This window comes from Homalodisca vitripennis, chromosome 2 (assembly GCF_021130785.1).
Source record: "Homalodisca vitripennis isolate AUS2020 chromosome 2, UT_GWSS_2.1, whole genome shotgun sequence".
Taxonomy (NCBI): domain Eukaryota; kingdom Metazoa; phylum Arthropoda; class Insecta; order Hemiptera; family Cicadellidae; genus Homalodisca; species Homalodisca vitripennis.
In genome coordinates this window covers 55,152,204-55,170,873 of record NC_060208.1, presented here as the reverse complement: position 1 = coordinate 55,170,873, position 18,670 = coordinate 55,152,204, and the positions used below count along the sequence as shown (strand labels likewise).

Genomic DNA, 18,670 nt, shown 5'->3' with positions numbered 1-18,670 from the left:
TGTGTGATATATGAAAGGTCAGCAAGAGGCTACCAGTAGGAGATGGTATCTTGTGTATGGGCTCACGCTACGAGTATTCACGCTACTGCACCACAGATTACAAGGTATAGCACTAACATCTCTAGTGCCTGTGTGATATATGAAAGGTCAGCAAGAGGCTACCAGTAGGAGATGGTATCTTATGTATGGCTCACGCTACGAGTATTCACGCTACTGCACCACAGATTACAAGGTATAGCACTAACATCTCTAATGCCTGTGTGATATATGAAAGGTCAGCAAGAGGCTACCAGTAGGAGATGGTATCTTTTGTATGAGCTCACGCTGCGAGTATTCACGTACTGCACTACAGATTACAAGGTATAGCACTAACATCTCTAATGCCTGTGTGATATATGAAAGGTCAGCAAGAGGCTACCAGTAGGAGATGGTATCTTTTGTATGAGCTCACGCTGCAAGTATTCACGTACTGCACTACAGATTACAAGGTAGAGCACTAACATCTCTAGTGCCTGTGTGATATATGAAAGGTCAGCAAGAGGCTACCAGTAGGAGATGGTATCTTATGTATGGGCTCACGCTACGAGTATTCACGCTACTGCACCACAGATTACAAGGTATAGCACTAACATCTCTAGTGCCTGTGTGATATATGAAAGGTCAGCAAGAGGCTACCAGTAGGAGATGGTATCTTGTGTATGGGCTCACGCTACGAGTATTCACGCTACTGCACCAGAGTTTACAAGGTATAGCACTAACATCTCTAGTGCCTGTGTGATATATGAAAGGTCAGCAAGAGGCTACCAGTAGGAGATGGTATCTTGTGTATGGGCTCACGCTACGAGTATTCACGCTACTGCACCACAGATTACAAGGTATAGCACTAACATCTCTAGTGCCTGTGTGATATATGAAAGGTCAGCAAGAGGCTACCAGTAGGAGATGGTATCTTGTGTATGAGCTCACGCTACGAGTATTCACGTACTGCACCACAGATTACAAGGTATAGCACTAACATCTCTAGTGCCTGTGTGATATATGAAAGGTCAGCAAGAGGCTACCAGTAGGAGATGGTATCTTGTGTATGGGCTCACGCTACGAGTATTCACGTACTGCACCACAGATTACAAGGTAGAGCACTAACATCTCTAGTGCCTGTGTGATATATGAAAGGTCAGCAAGAGGCTACCAGTAGGAGATGGTATCTTATGTATGGGCTCACGCTACGAGTATTCACGCTACTGCACCACAGATTACAAGGTATAGCACTAACATCTCTAGTGCCTGTGTGATATATGAAAGGTCAGCAAGAGGCTACCAGTAGGAGATGGTATCTTGTGTATGGGCTCACGCTACGAGTATTCACGCTACTGCACCACAGATTACAAGGTATAGCACTAACATCTCTAGTGCCTGTGTGATATATGAAAGGTCAGCAAGAGGCTACCAGTAGGAGATGGTATCTTGTGTATGGGCTCACGCTACGAGTATTCACGTACTGCACCACAGATTACAAGGTATAGCACTAACATCTCTAGTGCCTGTGTGATATATGAAAGGTCAGCAAGAGGCTACCAGTAGGAGATGGTATCTTGTGTATGGGCTCACGCTACGAGTATTCACGCTACTGCACCACAGATTACAAGGTAGAGCACTAACATCTCTAGTGCCTGTGTGATATATGAAAGGTCAGCAAGAGGCTACCAGTAGGAGATGGTATCTTATGTATGGGCTCACGCTACGAGTATTCACGCTACTGCACCACAGATTACAAGGTATAGCACTAACATCTCTAGTGCCTGTGTGATATATGAAAGGTCAGCAAGAGGCTACCAGTAGGAGATGGTATCTTGTGTATGGGCTCACGCTACGAGTATTCACGCTACTGCACCACAGATTACAAGGTATAGCACTAACATCTCTAGTGCCTGTGTGATATATGAAAGGTCAGCAAGAGGCTACCAGTAGGAGATGGTATCTTGTGTATGGGCTCACGCTACGAGTATTCACGTACTGCACCACAGATTACAAGGTATAGCACTAACATCTCTAGTGCCTGTGTGATATATGAAAGGTCAGCAAGAGGCTACCAGTAGGAGATGGTATCTTGTGTATGGGCTCACGCTACGAGTATTCACGCTACTGCACCACAGATTACAAGGTATAGCACTAACATCTCTAGTGCCTGTGTGATATATGAAAGGTCAGCAAGAGGCTACCAGTAGGAGATGGTATCTTGTGTATGGGCTCACGCTACGAGTATTCACGTACTGCACCACAGATTACAAGGTATAGCACTAACATCTCTAGTGCCTGTGTGATATATGAAAGGTCAGCAAGAGGCTACCAGTAGGAGATGGTATCTTGTGTATGGGCTCACGCTACGAGTATTCACGTACTGCACCACAGATTACAAGGTATAGCACTAACATCTCTAGTGCCTGTGTGATATATGAAAGGTCAGCAAGAGGCTACCAGTAGGAGATGGTATCTTGTGTATGGGCTCACGCTACGAGTATTCACGTACTGCACCACAGATTACAAGGTATAGCACTAACATCTCTAGTGCCTGTGTGATATATGAAAGGTCAGCAAGAGGCTACCAGTAGGAGATGGTATCTTGTGTATGGGCTCACGCTACGAGTATTCACGCTACTGCACCACAGATTACAAGGTATAGCACTAACATCTCTAGTGCCTGTGTGATATATGAAAGGTCAGCAAGAGGCTACCAGTAGGAGATGGTATCTTGTGTATGGGCTCACGCTACGAGTATTCACGTACTGCACCACAGATTACAAGGTAGAGCACTAACATCTCTAGTGCCTGTGTGATATATGAAAGGTCAGCAAGAGGCTACCAGTAGGAGATGGTATCTTTTGTATGAGCTCACGCTGCGAGTATTCACGTACTGCACTACAGATTACAAGGTATAGCACTAACATCTCTAGTGCCTGTGTGATATATGAAAGGTCAGCAAGAGGCTACCAGTAGGAGATGGTATCTTGTGTATGGGCTCACGCTACGAGTATTCACGCTACTGCACCACAGATTACAAGGTATAGCACTAACATCTCTAGTGCCTGTGTGATATATGAAAGGTCAGCAAGAGGCTACCAGTAGGAGATGGTATCTTGTGTATGGGCTCACGCTACGAGTATTCACGCTACTGCACCACAGATTACAAGGTATAGCACTAACATCTCTAGTGCCTGTGTGATATATGAAAGGTCAGCAAGAGGCTACCAGTAGGAGATGGTATCTTGTGTATGGGCTCACGCTACGAGTATTCACGCTACTGCACCACAGATTACAAGGTATAGCACTAACATCTCTAGTGCCTGTGTGATATATGAAAGGTCAGCAAGAGGCTACCAGTAGGAGATGGTATCTTATGTGTATGGGCTCACGCTACGAGTATTCACGTACTGCACCACAGATTACAAGGTATAGCACTAACATCTCTAGTGCCTGTGTGATATATGAAAGGTCAGCAAGAGGCTACCAGTAGGAGATGGTATCTTTTGTATGAGCTCACGCTACGAGTATTCACGTACTGCACTACAGATTACAAGGTATAGCACTAACATCTCTAGTGCCTGTGTGATATATGAAAGGTCAGCAAGAGGCTACCAGTAGGAGATGGTATCTTGTGTATGGGCTCACGCTACGAGTATTCACGCTACTGCACCACAGATTACAAGGTAGAGCACTAACATCTCTAGTGCCTGTGTGATATATGAAAGGTCAGCAAGAGGCTACCAGTAGGAGATGGTATCTTATGTATGGGCTCACGCTACGAGTATTCACGCTACTGCACCACAGATTACAAGGTATAGCACTAACATCTCTAGTGCCTGTGTGATATATGAAAGGTCAGCAAGAGGCTACCAGTAGGAGATGGTATCTTGTGTATGGGCTCACGCTACGAGTATTCACGCTACTGCACCACAGATTACAAGGTATAGCACTAACATCTCTAGTGCCTGTGTGATATATGAAAGGTCAGCAAGAGGCTACCAGTAGGAGATGGTATCTTGTGTATGGGCTCACGCTACGAGTATTCACGTACTGCACCACAGATTACAAGGTATAGCACTAACATCTCTAGTGCCTGTGTGATATATGAAAGGTCAGCAAGAGGCTACCAGTAGGAGATGGTATCTTGTGTATGAGCTCACGCTACGAGTATTCACGTACTGCACCACAGATTACAAGGTATAGAGCACTAACATCTCTAGTGCCTGTGTGATATATGAAAGGTCAGCAAGAGGCTACCAGTAGGAGATGGTATCTTATGTATGGGCTCACGCTACGAGTATTCACGCTACTGCACCACAGATTACAAGGTATAGCACTAACATCTCTAGTGCCTGTGTGATATATGAAAGGTCAGCAAGAGGCTACCAGTAGGAGATGGTATCTTGTGTATGGGCTCACGCTACGAGTATTCACGCTACTGCACCACAGATTACAAGGTATAGCACTAACATCTCTAGTGCCTGTGTGATATATGAAAGGTCAGCAAGAGGCTACCAGTAGGAGATGGTATCTTGTGTATGGGCTCACGCTACGAGTATTCACGCTACTGCACCACAGATTACAAGGTATAGCCAAACATCTCTATGCCTGTGTGATATATGAAAGGTCAGCAAGAGGCTACCAGGGGACGATGGTGATCTTATGTATGCGAGGGGTTGGGGGGGGGGGGGGGGGTTGGGGGGGGGGGGGTGTGGGTCGGGGGGGGGGGGGGGGGGGAGGGGGGGGGGGGGGGGTGGGGGGGGGGGGGGGGGGCACGTTTGTGTATTGCTTTTGTTGCGTTTCTTAATTTTTCAGGGGACTTCCCATGTATCTGCACAGCCGAATCCATTTAATACGGGCAATTAATTCATCACGAGAATTCAACTTTTGTCTTGTATTACAATGTCTTTTTCATCCAATCCCCAGAAATGCAATAATCCAATGGAGATAGATCTGGTGATCTTGGTGGCCAAGGGTGAAGGCCCTCCACGGACACAAATTCCCAGTGGTCCAGGAAATTGATGATTTAAAGTAAGCAGAAAACGGCACGGTGAAAAGTGGGGTAGGTGCTCCGTCCATGCTGGAAGTACAAAATTTTGTCCTGAGATGTAAAGGAACATTCTCTAACATCTGCGGGCATACTCTTCTTGAAGGAAAATGCAAATAGAAACTCAGCATTTAGGCCGTCCAGGTATTATATGAAAGGGTCCAATCAGGCCGATTGTGCAAAAGGCCCCACACCAGACATTGACGCTAAATCGGTGTTTTGAAAGTTCTGTTCCCACTACCTCATGTGGATTTTCTTTCTGCCCATGAGTGTTCATTGTGCAAGTTTATTTTAACACCATCCCGAGTGAATTGTGTCCTCATCCGTAAACAAAATACGCTTGTATGAGTTGATTATTAATATTCCAAAAAGTTGCAAAAACTCCAAGCCGAAGCGGACACATCCCTTAGGCACTGTAGATGTTGAACCTTTTGTTTATGAAACGGATAAAAATTTGTTTCGATTAAGTGACCTCCACACCGTTGACTGCGAATACTCCTATCCGGCCTCAGAAATACGTTGTGTACTTACACCTGGACTACTGCGATGAAACAGCAATATAAATAACAATATCATCATTCAAGTTGGACAGCTCGTTCATAATTGGTTCAAGTACTTGGTAGTGATCCTGTTTCCCGAAGAGTACGAAAAGTTCCTGAAATTGGTTTTTGGATATCTGGAATCACTCCTAGTTAGGGTAACGTGAAGTTCATATTCTTCTACCAGCAGTTTCTCTAGCAATTACGCCATTACAGTAACCCAAAATAAACCATATCAGGCAGTATTCCTCTGATGTAAATAAAGTAAGGCATTTTTTCGCTGAATAAACAATCGAATTATAACTCACAGAAAAAATTGCATTTAATTACAAACACGATTTCCACAGAACCCGATCCTCCTGCTGTAGCTTGCAAAACACCAGCTAATTACACAGTTCTAAACGTAACAGTACAGAATAACCATTGTTGATCAGCTGTTATTCGTGCGTTACCAACTTTGAGAAATTAATAAAAACAAAAAACTGCATTTCGATTATTAGTAAACAATAATTGGGAAATATTGTTTTGCTTCATTTATTTTTCGAACATTTGATGTAAATTTTTATAATAAAAAAAAAAATACAACGGTAATAAAAAAACATGATATTTTTAATTTACAAAACCAAATTTATTTAAACAGGTTAAATCTTGTTTTCTCCAATTTATACTCATCATTAAAGGAACAAACATTTTGTATATTTGTTTTATTTAAACTAAATACCGTACGGTATTTCTTTTACAGCTAGTAATGTATTATAGTGAGAATAAAATCGATTATTTTTGGGTACTTATTTCTGTTTTTATTTTAGACTTTGATTATATCCAATTTTCTTCAGAATTAATTTCTCTACAATTAATGTTTGTTGATGTTTAGTGTGTTTTATTACCAATTTAAACAAAGTTATTTGTAACATCAAACTTAAAAAAACATTGTTTTCCGTGCCCCAATTTTTTGGCCATTTAACCCTGAATCCCCCTCAAAAGTTACTACAGGATACAGTTCTAAAACCTATTTTAGTTAGCTTTATCAGGTAAATAATACATAAGAATCCACGATATTTCTTACTTAATTAACCTTTCCAAAAGGTCCAGTATAGCTTTATTTTTACTCTTTACCCAGGAATTCAGGCACGATAATCTTTTCACTAGCTATAACTCGCTAACGAAGCCGTTTTTCGGGACCTATGTTTATATAGCATTTTTTCATTATTCTTTACTAGTACAATGTGCTGATAGAAGTGGGGGGAGATACTTCATGAATCACCCTGTATATATATATATATATATATATATTAGTTTTAGTAAGATTTTACCATATAATTACTACTTTTACTTATTAATTTACAGTTTTTGAGCTATCTTGCTAATTAATCCTATATTCCCGAAAAAATTTTTGAATTGAATAATGCCGACAATATTCCTAAATTTCCTAGATTTTAATGTCTCGGACATTTTACATCACTATTGAGATTTAACATTGTTATTATGGAGGAAACTCAATATGCTTTCACTAGAATCTTAACTACGCCTTAGCTAGACGTATGAGGCCACTACGGCCAATACGGCCAAATACAAAATAATTGAATCGGAAAAAGTGAGCGCTCTGTGGTGTAATGGTAGCACATTCACCCGGCAAGTGAGAGATCCGGGTTCGATTCCCGGCGGAGCAAGTACTTTTTGTGATTCAATGTTTATTGAAATTAAATAAGGCTATTGCCATTTATACAGTTTAATGTAAATAAAAGTCGTTTGACAGGTATATATATATATATATATATATATATATATATATATACTAGCTGTTTCCCGCGGCTTCGCACGCGTCTCTTAAGCTTTGCCCGTATATTTCTTTGCCTTCAAATAGTGTTTGGCTATTTAATATACGTAACTGTGTCGTAATTGCAGTTTATAATGTGCAGGCGCTTTGATAACTTTTATATCTTGCAGTACAGCCTGGTGGTGAGTTACATCAATGGGCATTGCATATAAACCTTCTACATAGAAAAATACAAATAAATACAAATTTTCATAGTGATCGGTCCAATAGATCGAGTCTATAAAGGACAAACACACAAACATTCATTTTTATATATTATTATTGATCATTGGTGCAATCTGAATTTAAAATTAGGCAATGACGTCTTCTATGCAACCTGCATTACACTACTGATCAAGCATTTTACAATAAAAATTTTCTAAATTTTAAATGTAAACAAATGTTTCTGCCTCTTTGATGAACTTCAGCTGAAAGTATTAACAGCTGTTAAGTATCAGTTCACTTTGTATTATGTGTCGTAGCGCACTCTGTCGGATCCAATATAAAACACTCTAACATCAACAACGATTTATAATTAAAAAATTAATTAAATAAACTATTTAAATTGGACCAAATTTACTCTAGTATGTATGCCTATGTTACTTCCAGGAACGTGTAGAATCACTGTACAAAATTTCACGATGTTTCGTGCATTGGTTCCAGAGTTATAACGGAACATACAAACAAACATTCGCATTTATATATATATATATATATATATATATATATATATATATATATATATATATATATAGATATTTGAAAACATATATAAGATTTAAATAAGTTTTTTGAAACTATTCGGAAGTTTAATTGGAAAGTGTATTATAGATCCCTCAGAAAAGCTTATGGATCACCAATTTTTCTTGTATATATATTTAAGATTAACATTCACATTTAATGTACCCATTTGATGTACGTCAGCTATGTACGGAACTAAGATACATCTTATGATCGGTTCTGCCTTCCCAGATTGCCGTGGAGTTTCTTAGACAGTTTCAAAATAGCGGCCATTAAAATCATTCCAAAGCCAGTCTTTCTTGTATTAAATGCCTGATACTCTGTCTGAAGATGAGTTAATGGGATAAAATCTTGTACTGATATGGATTAGTAAAAAAATTGTTCAATACACTGTGAATCCCATTGTCCTTAATAAATAATAAATATAATATATATATATGTATATATATATATATATATTATATATATATATATATATATATATAGTATATTATATAGTATATTGTATAGTATATTATATTGATACTACTAGCCGTACTAATTAATATCCTTTCCTTGCAGCTTTGATGTTGACCCGTGGGTAATTTTGCATTAAGCTGTAACAAGACGCAACACGCAGGAAGAAGTACACCCACGGGCGGTTGAGAGGTTGGTAAAGACGATCAAGACCGTGTCGGTCAAGAAACGTAATTGGGAGATCTGCCCTCGCACTGGCAGTAATTGACAACTACCGTGTCGTAGCCACCTTGTTCTCACTATTAGTGTAAATGCCGACAAGCCACTTTGCCCTGCCTATCAAGTACGCAACTACCTCTGTATTAGTGACGTATCTAGTGCAAAAAGACAGACTCAGTCTATACTCGTATCTTGGCAATCCACGAACTAACAAATTGTCACTCTTGATGACAAGAGCTGGCAACATAATCCAAGAAACTAAGCAGCTGGCTTATTGAACACTCCTTTAATAAGAATTTATACTTAGTTATTGACTTCATAAAACGTACCACAAAACTAAATTTTTCAAACATATAATTAATTAATCTTATCATGTTACAAAATTTATAATACAGAATTTAAAATAACTGAATGAATAAAAATGCTTTGAGAAAAGACAGTACCAATATAACTCGTAACGTGTTTCGACTTAGAATATAGAAACAGAGGTCTAGCGTAAACCCCTTAATGCAGACATCCGGGTAGAGCTGCATTCCTCCCCCTACCCCACCACATCATCGCCCGCATCCCTACTATATGTACTCTGATACTAGTATTGAAAGCACAAGCGGTTGTTTTAAACATCAGTTGGAACTTCCAATCTCTTAATCGGTGACTACAAATTAAATATAAAAACTAAACCTTGTGTTAATTTATAAGTGATTCACACAAAACTATACAAATATCACATCTATTTTTAACGATCAATTCAAACCTTAATATAACAACCCCATGCATATGAAAAAATATGAAACGAATATAAGATAAGTAAACGAGATGTGCTTTTGTTACAGAGATCGACTATAAATCAACATGTCACTCACTAAATTATATAAGAGCAGTAAACATAATGTTAATCAAGGACTACCTACTAACAGTTTTATGTACATTCCGATCCAAGGTAATTCGGTCTTGGCTATTAGTAGACAGACAACAATTAATTTCCATATCAAATTATATTCGAACTATACCAGAATGCATTAACGAGGCTTCTTGTTATCGAAGGAAGTAATGATGAAATCAAGTACTTGTAAATACAGTATTACAGGACTGCACCCACCTATCCCATACCACCTAGCCTCAATCCATGTGATTAACATCAGACGTTCAAGTAATTGTATTATAGGACCGCGTCCACCTAGCCTCAATCCATATGATCAACATCAGACTTTGAAGTAATTGTATTAAAGGACTGCGTCCACCTATCCCATACCACCTAGCCTCAATCCTTATGATTAACATCAGACGTTGAAGTAACTGTATTACAGGACTGTGCACACCTATCCCATACCACCTAGCCTTAGTCCATATGATTAACATCAGACGTTGAAGTAACTGTATTACTGGACCGCGTCCACCTATCCCATACCACCTAGCCTCAACCCATACGATCAACAGCCGACGCGACGTCCAAGTAACTGTATTACAGGACTGTGCACACCTATCCCATACCACCTAGCCTCAATCCATATGATTAACATCAGACGTTGAAGTAAACTGTATTACAGGACTGTGCACACCTATCCCATACCACCTAGCCTCAGTCCATATGATTAACATCAGACGTTGAAGTAACTGTATTACAGGACTGTGCACACCTATCCCATACCACCTAGCCTCAATCCATATGATTAACATCAGACGTTGAAGTAACTGTATTACAGGACTGTGCACACCTATCCCATACCACCTAGCCTCAGTCCATATGATTAACATCAGACGTTGAAGTAACTGTATTACTGGACCGCGTCCACCTATCCCATACCACCTAGCCTCAATCCATATGATTAACAGCCGACGCGACGTCCAAGTAACTGTATTACAGGACTGTGCACACCTATCCCATACCACCTAGCCTCAATCCATATGATTAACATCAGACGTTGAAGTAACTGTATTACAGGACTGTGCACACCTATCCCATACCACCTAGCCTCAATCCATATGATTAACATCAGACGTTGAAGTAACTGTATTACAGGACTGTGCACACCTATCCCATACCACCTAGCCTCAATCCATATGATTAACATCAGACGTTGAAGTAACTGTATTACAGGACTGTGCACACCTATCCCATACCACCTAGCCTCAGTCCATATGATTAACATCAGACGTTGAAGTAACTGTATTACAGGACTGTGCACACCTATCCCATACAACCTAGCCTCAATCCATATGATTAACAGCCGACGCGACGTCCAAGTAACTGTATTACAGGACTGTGCACACCTATCCCATACCACCTAGCCTCAATCCATATGATTAACATCCGACGTTGACGTCCAAGTAACTGTATTACAGGACTGTGCACACCTATCCCATACCACCTAGCCTCAATCCATATGATTAACAGCCGACGCGACGTCCAAGTAACTGTATTACAGGACTGTGCACACCTATCCCATACCACCTAGCCTCAGTCCATATGATTAACATCAGACGTTGAAGTAACTGTATTACAGGACTGTGCACACCTATCCCATACCACCTAGCCTCAATCCATATGATTAACATCAGACGCGACGTTGAAGTAACTGTATTACTGGACCGCGTCCACCTATCCCATACCACCTAGCCTCAATCCATATGATTAACAGCCGACGCGACGTCCAAGTAACTGTATTACAGGACTGTGCACACCTATCCCATACCACCTAGCCTCAATCCATATGATTAACATCAGACGTTGAATTAACTGTATTACAGGACCGTGCACACCTATCCCATACCACCTAGCCTCAGTCCATATAATCAACAGCCGACGCGGCGTCCCAGTAACTGTATTACAGGACTGCGCCCACCTATCCCAAACCACCTATCCTCAGTCCATATAATCAACATCCGACGTCCAAGTAACTGTATTACATGACCGCGTCCTCCAGACCCGTATCACCTAGCATCAATCCATATAATCAACAATCGACGTCGAAGTTGCTGTATTACTGACATGAAACATCATACTAAGTTATATTCTTGAAATGGCACTTTTTTAGGGAATAAACCAATTACACTACTATACAAGTGTATTACACAGTGCTATAGTATAAAACTCAGATTGAAATATATAGTACATTTAATGTAATGTATCGTTGCAAGACGTTATGCTTGTAACACATTTTATATAGATGATTAATAAATGTAGTATTACGGGCACAGATATTTTATATTTCTCATAAACAGGTTAAAAAATGTTGCCTCACTTAGTTGAGAATTTTCACCTCATTTTAATTCTTGAAAGGGGGACAAGGAGCCATGCTCTCTATAGAAAAAACAACACGGTTACACCCTCTCAACACTTTATAACGTAGGTACCAGAGAAACCGGTAACACTCACAAGGAGACGTTTGGAATCTCGTGTGACTCATTGGGCCCGTCTTTTTTCTTAAAAAAAAAACTCGTCCAGATATCATGTGTGTCCTGCCCGTTCCAGCGGAAAATACTAGAGATACGTTATCCTGGTCCCCACAACCCAAGCAGAAACAAGACACACCGACAGTAATATCAATAATTAATTGGTGTGTTGCACAACGTGCACTTGACCTTGTTCTGTCTGGTGCTGCGCAGCAATTAGTGTTACAGTAGACTGGTGTCAGAGCAGGTCTGGGCTGAGTGACAAGCGAGCAGGAATCCTTGCCCAGTTGAATATCTTATAGTTAACACAGATGGAGTACACGCACGAATCTATCTCTAGGATTTTATTTTAATTTATTTTGCCTCTCAGTACAAAAATATAGAAAATGTGCAATAATTCTCGAATTAATAATTCATTACATTTTATTTATAATTTAATACGTTCACTACCAAAGGTTACTGTAGCAATGTGGTATTTGTGCTCTGCGGCGTTCGGTAATCAAAGTATTGAATAATATGCAATAACTTATATACTTAATAACTTTATATGAAAAAAGGGCACAGTAGATGCTGTAACTAACCTCATGGAACATGTTGTCGATGGACTGGAGAGGCGTAAACACGTGCTCAGCGTATTTCTCGACCTCTCCAAAGCATTTGACTGTGTACATCATGAAAGACTTTTGCACAAGTTAGAAAGGAGTGTTGTACTGAGGTCTGCCTCTAAAATGGCTTGGATCATATTAGCGACCGAGAGCAGTGTGTGCAGATCTCGGGTGCCTTATCCTCAAAAGCAAAGATCACCCATGGAGTCCCGCAGGGATCTATCCTTGGGCCAGTTCTTTTTCTGCTTTACGTAAACGATCTGAACCCATCGATCCAGAATGGAAAGATGGTTCAGTATGCTGACGACACGTTTAAAGCCAAAACACTTCAAAACTTGGAAATAATTACTTTTTCTGAGTTGAATTCCTGCATTCAATTTTTTCTGAATTCAACTTGAAAACAAATGAATCAAAATCAAATTTCATGAGATTTTCGCTAAGCAAACGAGAATCTGAAACAAGACCTTCAGTGCATGTGGATGATCCCGCTCTATGAAACGGAATGAACAAAATTCTTAGGAATGTTCCTAGATCGAGGACTAACCTGGGACGTTCACGTGAATCATGTCTGTGCCAAGGTTGCATCGGGCATCTTTACCCTTCGCAATTTGGCAAAGCATTGCCCAATTACGGTATTGAAAATGGCCTATTATGATTTAATTTATCCCCACTTGGGATATCCAATCAGACTTTGGGGCAGTTGTGCACAGCACAAGCTAGAGCGAGTCTTCAGACTCCAAAAAAAAGCCGTTAGAGTAATTCTGAGTTTAACCAATAGAGAGTCGTGTAGAAACGAGTTTAGGGAGCTGGGATTTTTGACTCTGCCCTCTACACTCTACTCCGTGTCGAGGTGTGCTTTGATTCGGGGAGGGGATGTTCACCAACACGGGACGAGAGGCAGGGACAACTTTCGCGTCCAACAGCACAGGACAAATGCGTTCAGAAACCTACTATCCCAAGTTGGTGTCAGATTGATCAATAGTATCCCTGAACACAGCAAACAACAAAATGGAAAACATTCAAAACTCAGTTAAAACCCCTTCTGATTTCGGGGGCATTTTACTCAGTTGGCGAGTTTATGATGGGTCGCTGGGATGATTAAAACCAAAAATTCTCAAATATCAGCAAAACAAATAAATTTGCCGGGCCTGTGTGTGAAAGAGGCGTGAGTTATAATGTATGCCTGAATGGCCTATTGTCAGAATGTATGATTAGGTTAGGTAGGACGATTGTGATACAATGTGTGCATTGTCTGTTCACAATAAAGTTTATTATTATTATTATTGTTATTACTTATTGAAATTGTATAAATTCTTAAGCCGGCGAACCCCAAAGACCCACGATTATTCTTTAATTTCAATGCAAAATTACTGAATAAGTTCAATGCTCGAAACACATTTACGTGTTTATAGTCCCGCATGATTATCCTTACGGGATCTTAAGAATTCCATAATACACGATAGAAAAATCAAATTTAAATTGGAGGGAATAGTGAGAAATAACTTTGGTTTTGTGAATTATAATTGATTACAAGTTTAGTCCCTAAGTATTATTTTTAATACATTTCAACGTATGTATTCAATTAATCGTCATTCGAATATTCCCTCCAAACTGTATTACTATAAGTTAATATTTTAGTACCTAATTCTATAGAGTCCAATGTTTTATATTGTAAAATAACACTTGAATAGACGAACGCTGCGCTGGAGGTTTTTAGTCGATACATAAAGAGTTAATTAATGAAAATGAAACATCAAAATGCAGCAATCAGACGTTATTGATGCAACACCGACATCAATCTTCTTTAGTTAACGAGTCATAACTATCCCAAACATACATAGTATCAGCAAACGGTCATCACGAGACCACATACTCAACGGTGTAAGAAGGCAGAGTGATTTTCTTTTTTTGTCTGTAGAAGATGTTTAGTACAACATACGGATTATGACCAATATGTCTGGATATTTTTTTAACAATAACAGGCACATCATTTGATATCATAACTCTTAAAATTGGTCACTGTGCAAAGCTCACAGGGTTTACTTTGAATAAAAAAATCCGCTAATTTTTATTTAGAACGCAAATGCACTAAAAAAAACTCCAAAAACTCCGTTCGCCGGTGAGCTGTGGGAGTAGCCTTGTGGTTTCAATACACAGAACTCCGAGTGAAAACATAAAATCATCTTGCCACTCCTGTTCTTGGTTCAGTACTACGCCTTAGGAAAACCAAACTGTCCAAATATAGCCGCATTGTAGTGTCTAATACTTGTTACTATCCGTAACCTAAACCCATGTGCTGAGATCAAATCAAACGGAATATGAACAAAAGCCTGACATAAGTGAAATCGGATTACCACACTCACTTACGGAGTATGTAGCTTCACCTGTCAAAGGTCTTCTCTTTCTAACTAAATTTTTTGTTCAAACTTCTAAATAATAAACATAGCATATAATCCAGTACGAACTCGTTTAATGCATTTCATTAAAACAATCATCCTATGCAGCTATCCTGAAGTGCCTGCCCAGCCTACTCCTATAACCTTTAGGTGGTGAGGACAACCCTTACGGCCAGCTATACACTTTCAGAACTGGCCTAATTGTTTCTGAAATGTTTAGCTATGTCCAGTTACGAAAATAGAACTGGAAGGAATACGGCCACCGTCATGTGTTACAAAGGATAGAACAATCGTTTAGAAGATTGGAATTTACCTCCTTGTTCAGGTGTCAAAAGATTTTATCCATGGAGTTAAGCAGGAACCAGTCTATATGACAATTAATTTGCCAAAAAACAAGCATGTGTCTGACGCTAATAGCGGTAAGGAGAATCAATGTCAAACCGTGGACTGCACGTGCACGATACAAGCGCACCACACACAACATATGGATAGCTCAACCCCACAAAGAGGCCCTCAGCTAACCTATGAAGTTACATGCTTCTTGTTTTTTGATTTGTTTTAATGTACAAACCCCACAAGAGGCCACTCAGCTAAGAATCAACTATGAAGTTTACATGCTTCATTGTTTTATGTACAAACCCCAGGAGAGGCCCCTCAGCTAAGAAACAATGTCAAACCGTGTGACTGCACTGCACGTGCACAGCGCACACAACACAGACATTGTTTATGGATAAGCTCAAACCCCCAAAAGAGAGGCCCTCAGCTAGAATCAACTATGAAAGTTACATGATTGTTTTATGTACAAACCCCACGAGAGGCCCACAGCAAAAATCCAACTATGAAGTATTACATGCTCATTGTAGTTTTATGTAGGTACAAACCACTCACGAGAGGCCCTCAGCTAAGAATCACTATGAAGTTACATGCTTCATTGTTTTATGGTACAAACCCCACGAGAGGCCCTCAGCTAAGAATCAATTTCAAACCGTGGACTGCACGTGAGCACGATACAAGTCGCACCACACACAACATATGGATAGCTCAAACCCCACAAGAGGAGGCCTCAGCTAAGAATCAACTATGAAGTTACATGCTTCATTGTTTTATGTACAAACCCCACGAGAGGCCCTCAGCTAAGAATCAATGTCAAACCGTGGACTGCACGTGCACGATACAAGCGCACCACACACAACATATGGATAGCTCAAACCCACGAGAGGCCCTCAGCTAAGAATCAATGTCAAACCGTGGACTGCACGTGCACGATACAAGCGCACCACACACAACATATGGATAGCTCAAACCCCACAAGAGGCCCTCAGCTAAGAATCAACTATGAAGTTACATGCTTCATTGTTTTATGTACAACTTTCTTCTGCTGTAAATGTTTTTAAGTTAGACAAGGTCATCGACATATATTGATTTGTGTTTGTTTACACCTGGAGAAGAGGTTGCATTCCAATTCTCGAAGTGTAGTGTGCAGTTCTTTGTAACACAAAACGTGACCAATTTCCGGAATCCCATTTTCATTTCAAATCTATCATCTCAAATGATACATTTTAAACACACAACAACAAATGGCTTATTACAAGTTTTTAGTCAATACGATGACATTTCCGTTAATAATATTTTATTAGATCTAGCAACAATTAATCCAAAACTTCTTCTGCTGTAAACATTTACGGAACATATATACAGGAGTTTTAGGTACTTCGATGTAACGAAACGACAAAGTAATGATGTTATGTAAACAAAGACGCAACAGCGTTTAATCCGTTTTGTACATCGTACTTTCACGTTGTGAAAATACTGTTTAGTTCAAACATAACTTGACGAAGTGTTTTATAGTATCCCCATTCCATGTAATTTTTTTTGTATTACAGGACCATCAGTGAAAATTAAAACATTTTAAATTATTTTTAAATAATAAAACGATGACAATACGTAATTAAGCGTGGTAATCTGTTATTATTTACTTATAAAAGCTGTTTTGGTACCACATATAGCTTCTAAATAAAAAAATCGCTTTTGAACCTATATCTTTCGGAACGCCATGCTTATATTTATATACAAAGAGATTCTGTAAAACTGATGGAGTTGATGCCTACCTGGCCTCTGCAGCAGTCTCCTGAGTTCTCCGCTGCTGGGACAAGATGTAGGCGTCTGCTGAGTAGAGTTGTGGGCAGAGGAGGAGTCGGCGCTGCAGTTGGTGTTGAGGCGGAGCTTTCTTTTCCTTTTTCCGATATCCTTGCCCTTGGGTCTGCCGGGTGTCCACTTGAGGTCACGCATCAGCATACCACAGACGCAGAGATTGAGGAACAGGCCGGAGAGTATCAGGGTGGTACCTCTCCAGCCGTACTCGGCTAGCAGGAACTGGGTGACTGGCGCGAACACGAAGGTACCGATACCGCTGCCACACACCGAAAGACCGGTTGCGAAGGACCTTCTCTTGTCGAAGTAGTAAGCGACTATGACGACGGCCGCGACATAACAGAGAGACAGGCCGAAGCCCGCGATGATACCAAAAGTGAGGATAAGAAGGTTGATGGAATTCGTGAAAGACGACACTATAAACCCGGCAGCGGATAAAACTCCCCCGGCGATGGTCACCCTCCTGCAACCGTATCTGTCCGTCAGGAAACTGGCGACCGGACCTGACAATAAAGGCATGGCCATGAACAACGAGCCTATCCATGCCGTCTTGCTCTTCCCTTCGCCGAAGTAGTGGAGGAACTCTACGAAGATGACGCCGAACGAAAACGTAATACCGTCCGCGATCAGGTTCACCATAAAAGCGGCGAAGACGACTACCCAGCCCCAACCACCGTCGGGGGCTCTCGTCTCGGAGTACTGGCCCGAGGAGGAGTCGTCCTCGTACGAACTCGAGGAGCTCCCGGAGTTGGTGGAGATGTAGGAGGGCGCCTTCTCGCCCGGGCTGTGCACAACTCCGTTGCTCGTGCTGTGATGGAACTGGACATGTAAACCACTTTTCGAACTGTAAGAGGCTTTCCCGACCACCTCGTTTGTGGGCGACATCACAAACCGATCGCCGCCGCATAGACAACAACGACCCGCTGCTGCCCCGTACATTCTTTAACAACCTATCGCTAATTTCACAGCCATCGTTGCTGACACTATCACACAACACCCCATTCACACTCGGGGTAGATTCGTCCGTTTGATCTGCCGCCGCTGGAGTCGCGGGCGCGGGCGTGTCGCCGTCCTCTTCGTCCATTCTGTGAGACTGCGCCGGAATCGCTGCTGGAGATCGCTCAGAGGGCGGAGGTCCGGGTGGGAGGTCATCGGTGTTGAGCTGCGGCGTCCTGCCATGCGAATCCTCTCACACCACCAGAACTAAAACATAACCCATTTATAAATATAACTGATAGTAAAATATCAAACTTAACAAGATCTAGAAAAGCAGTAAGTTCTTGTCT

General features: G+C 40.8%; 1 protein-coding gene across 1 annotated transcript; it reads right to left on the bottom strand.

Annotated features, from left to right (window-relative positions):
* Window positions 1-16,248: 16,248 nt before the first annotated feature.
* LOC124355632 (monocarboxylate transporter 12-like) lies at window positions 16,249-18,269 on the bottom strand. The gene has a single exon (XM_046806794.1). It carries the CDS (start codon window positions 18,267-18,269, stop codon window positions 17,268-17,270), a length of 1,002 nt encoding a protein of 333 aa, XP_046662750.1. The 3' UTR covers window positions 16,249-17,267.
* Window positions 18,270-18,670: the final 401 nt, after the last annotated feature.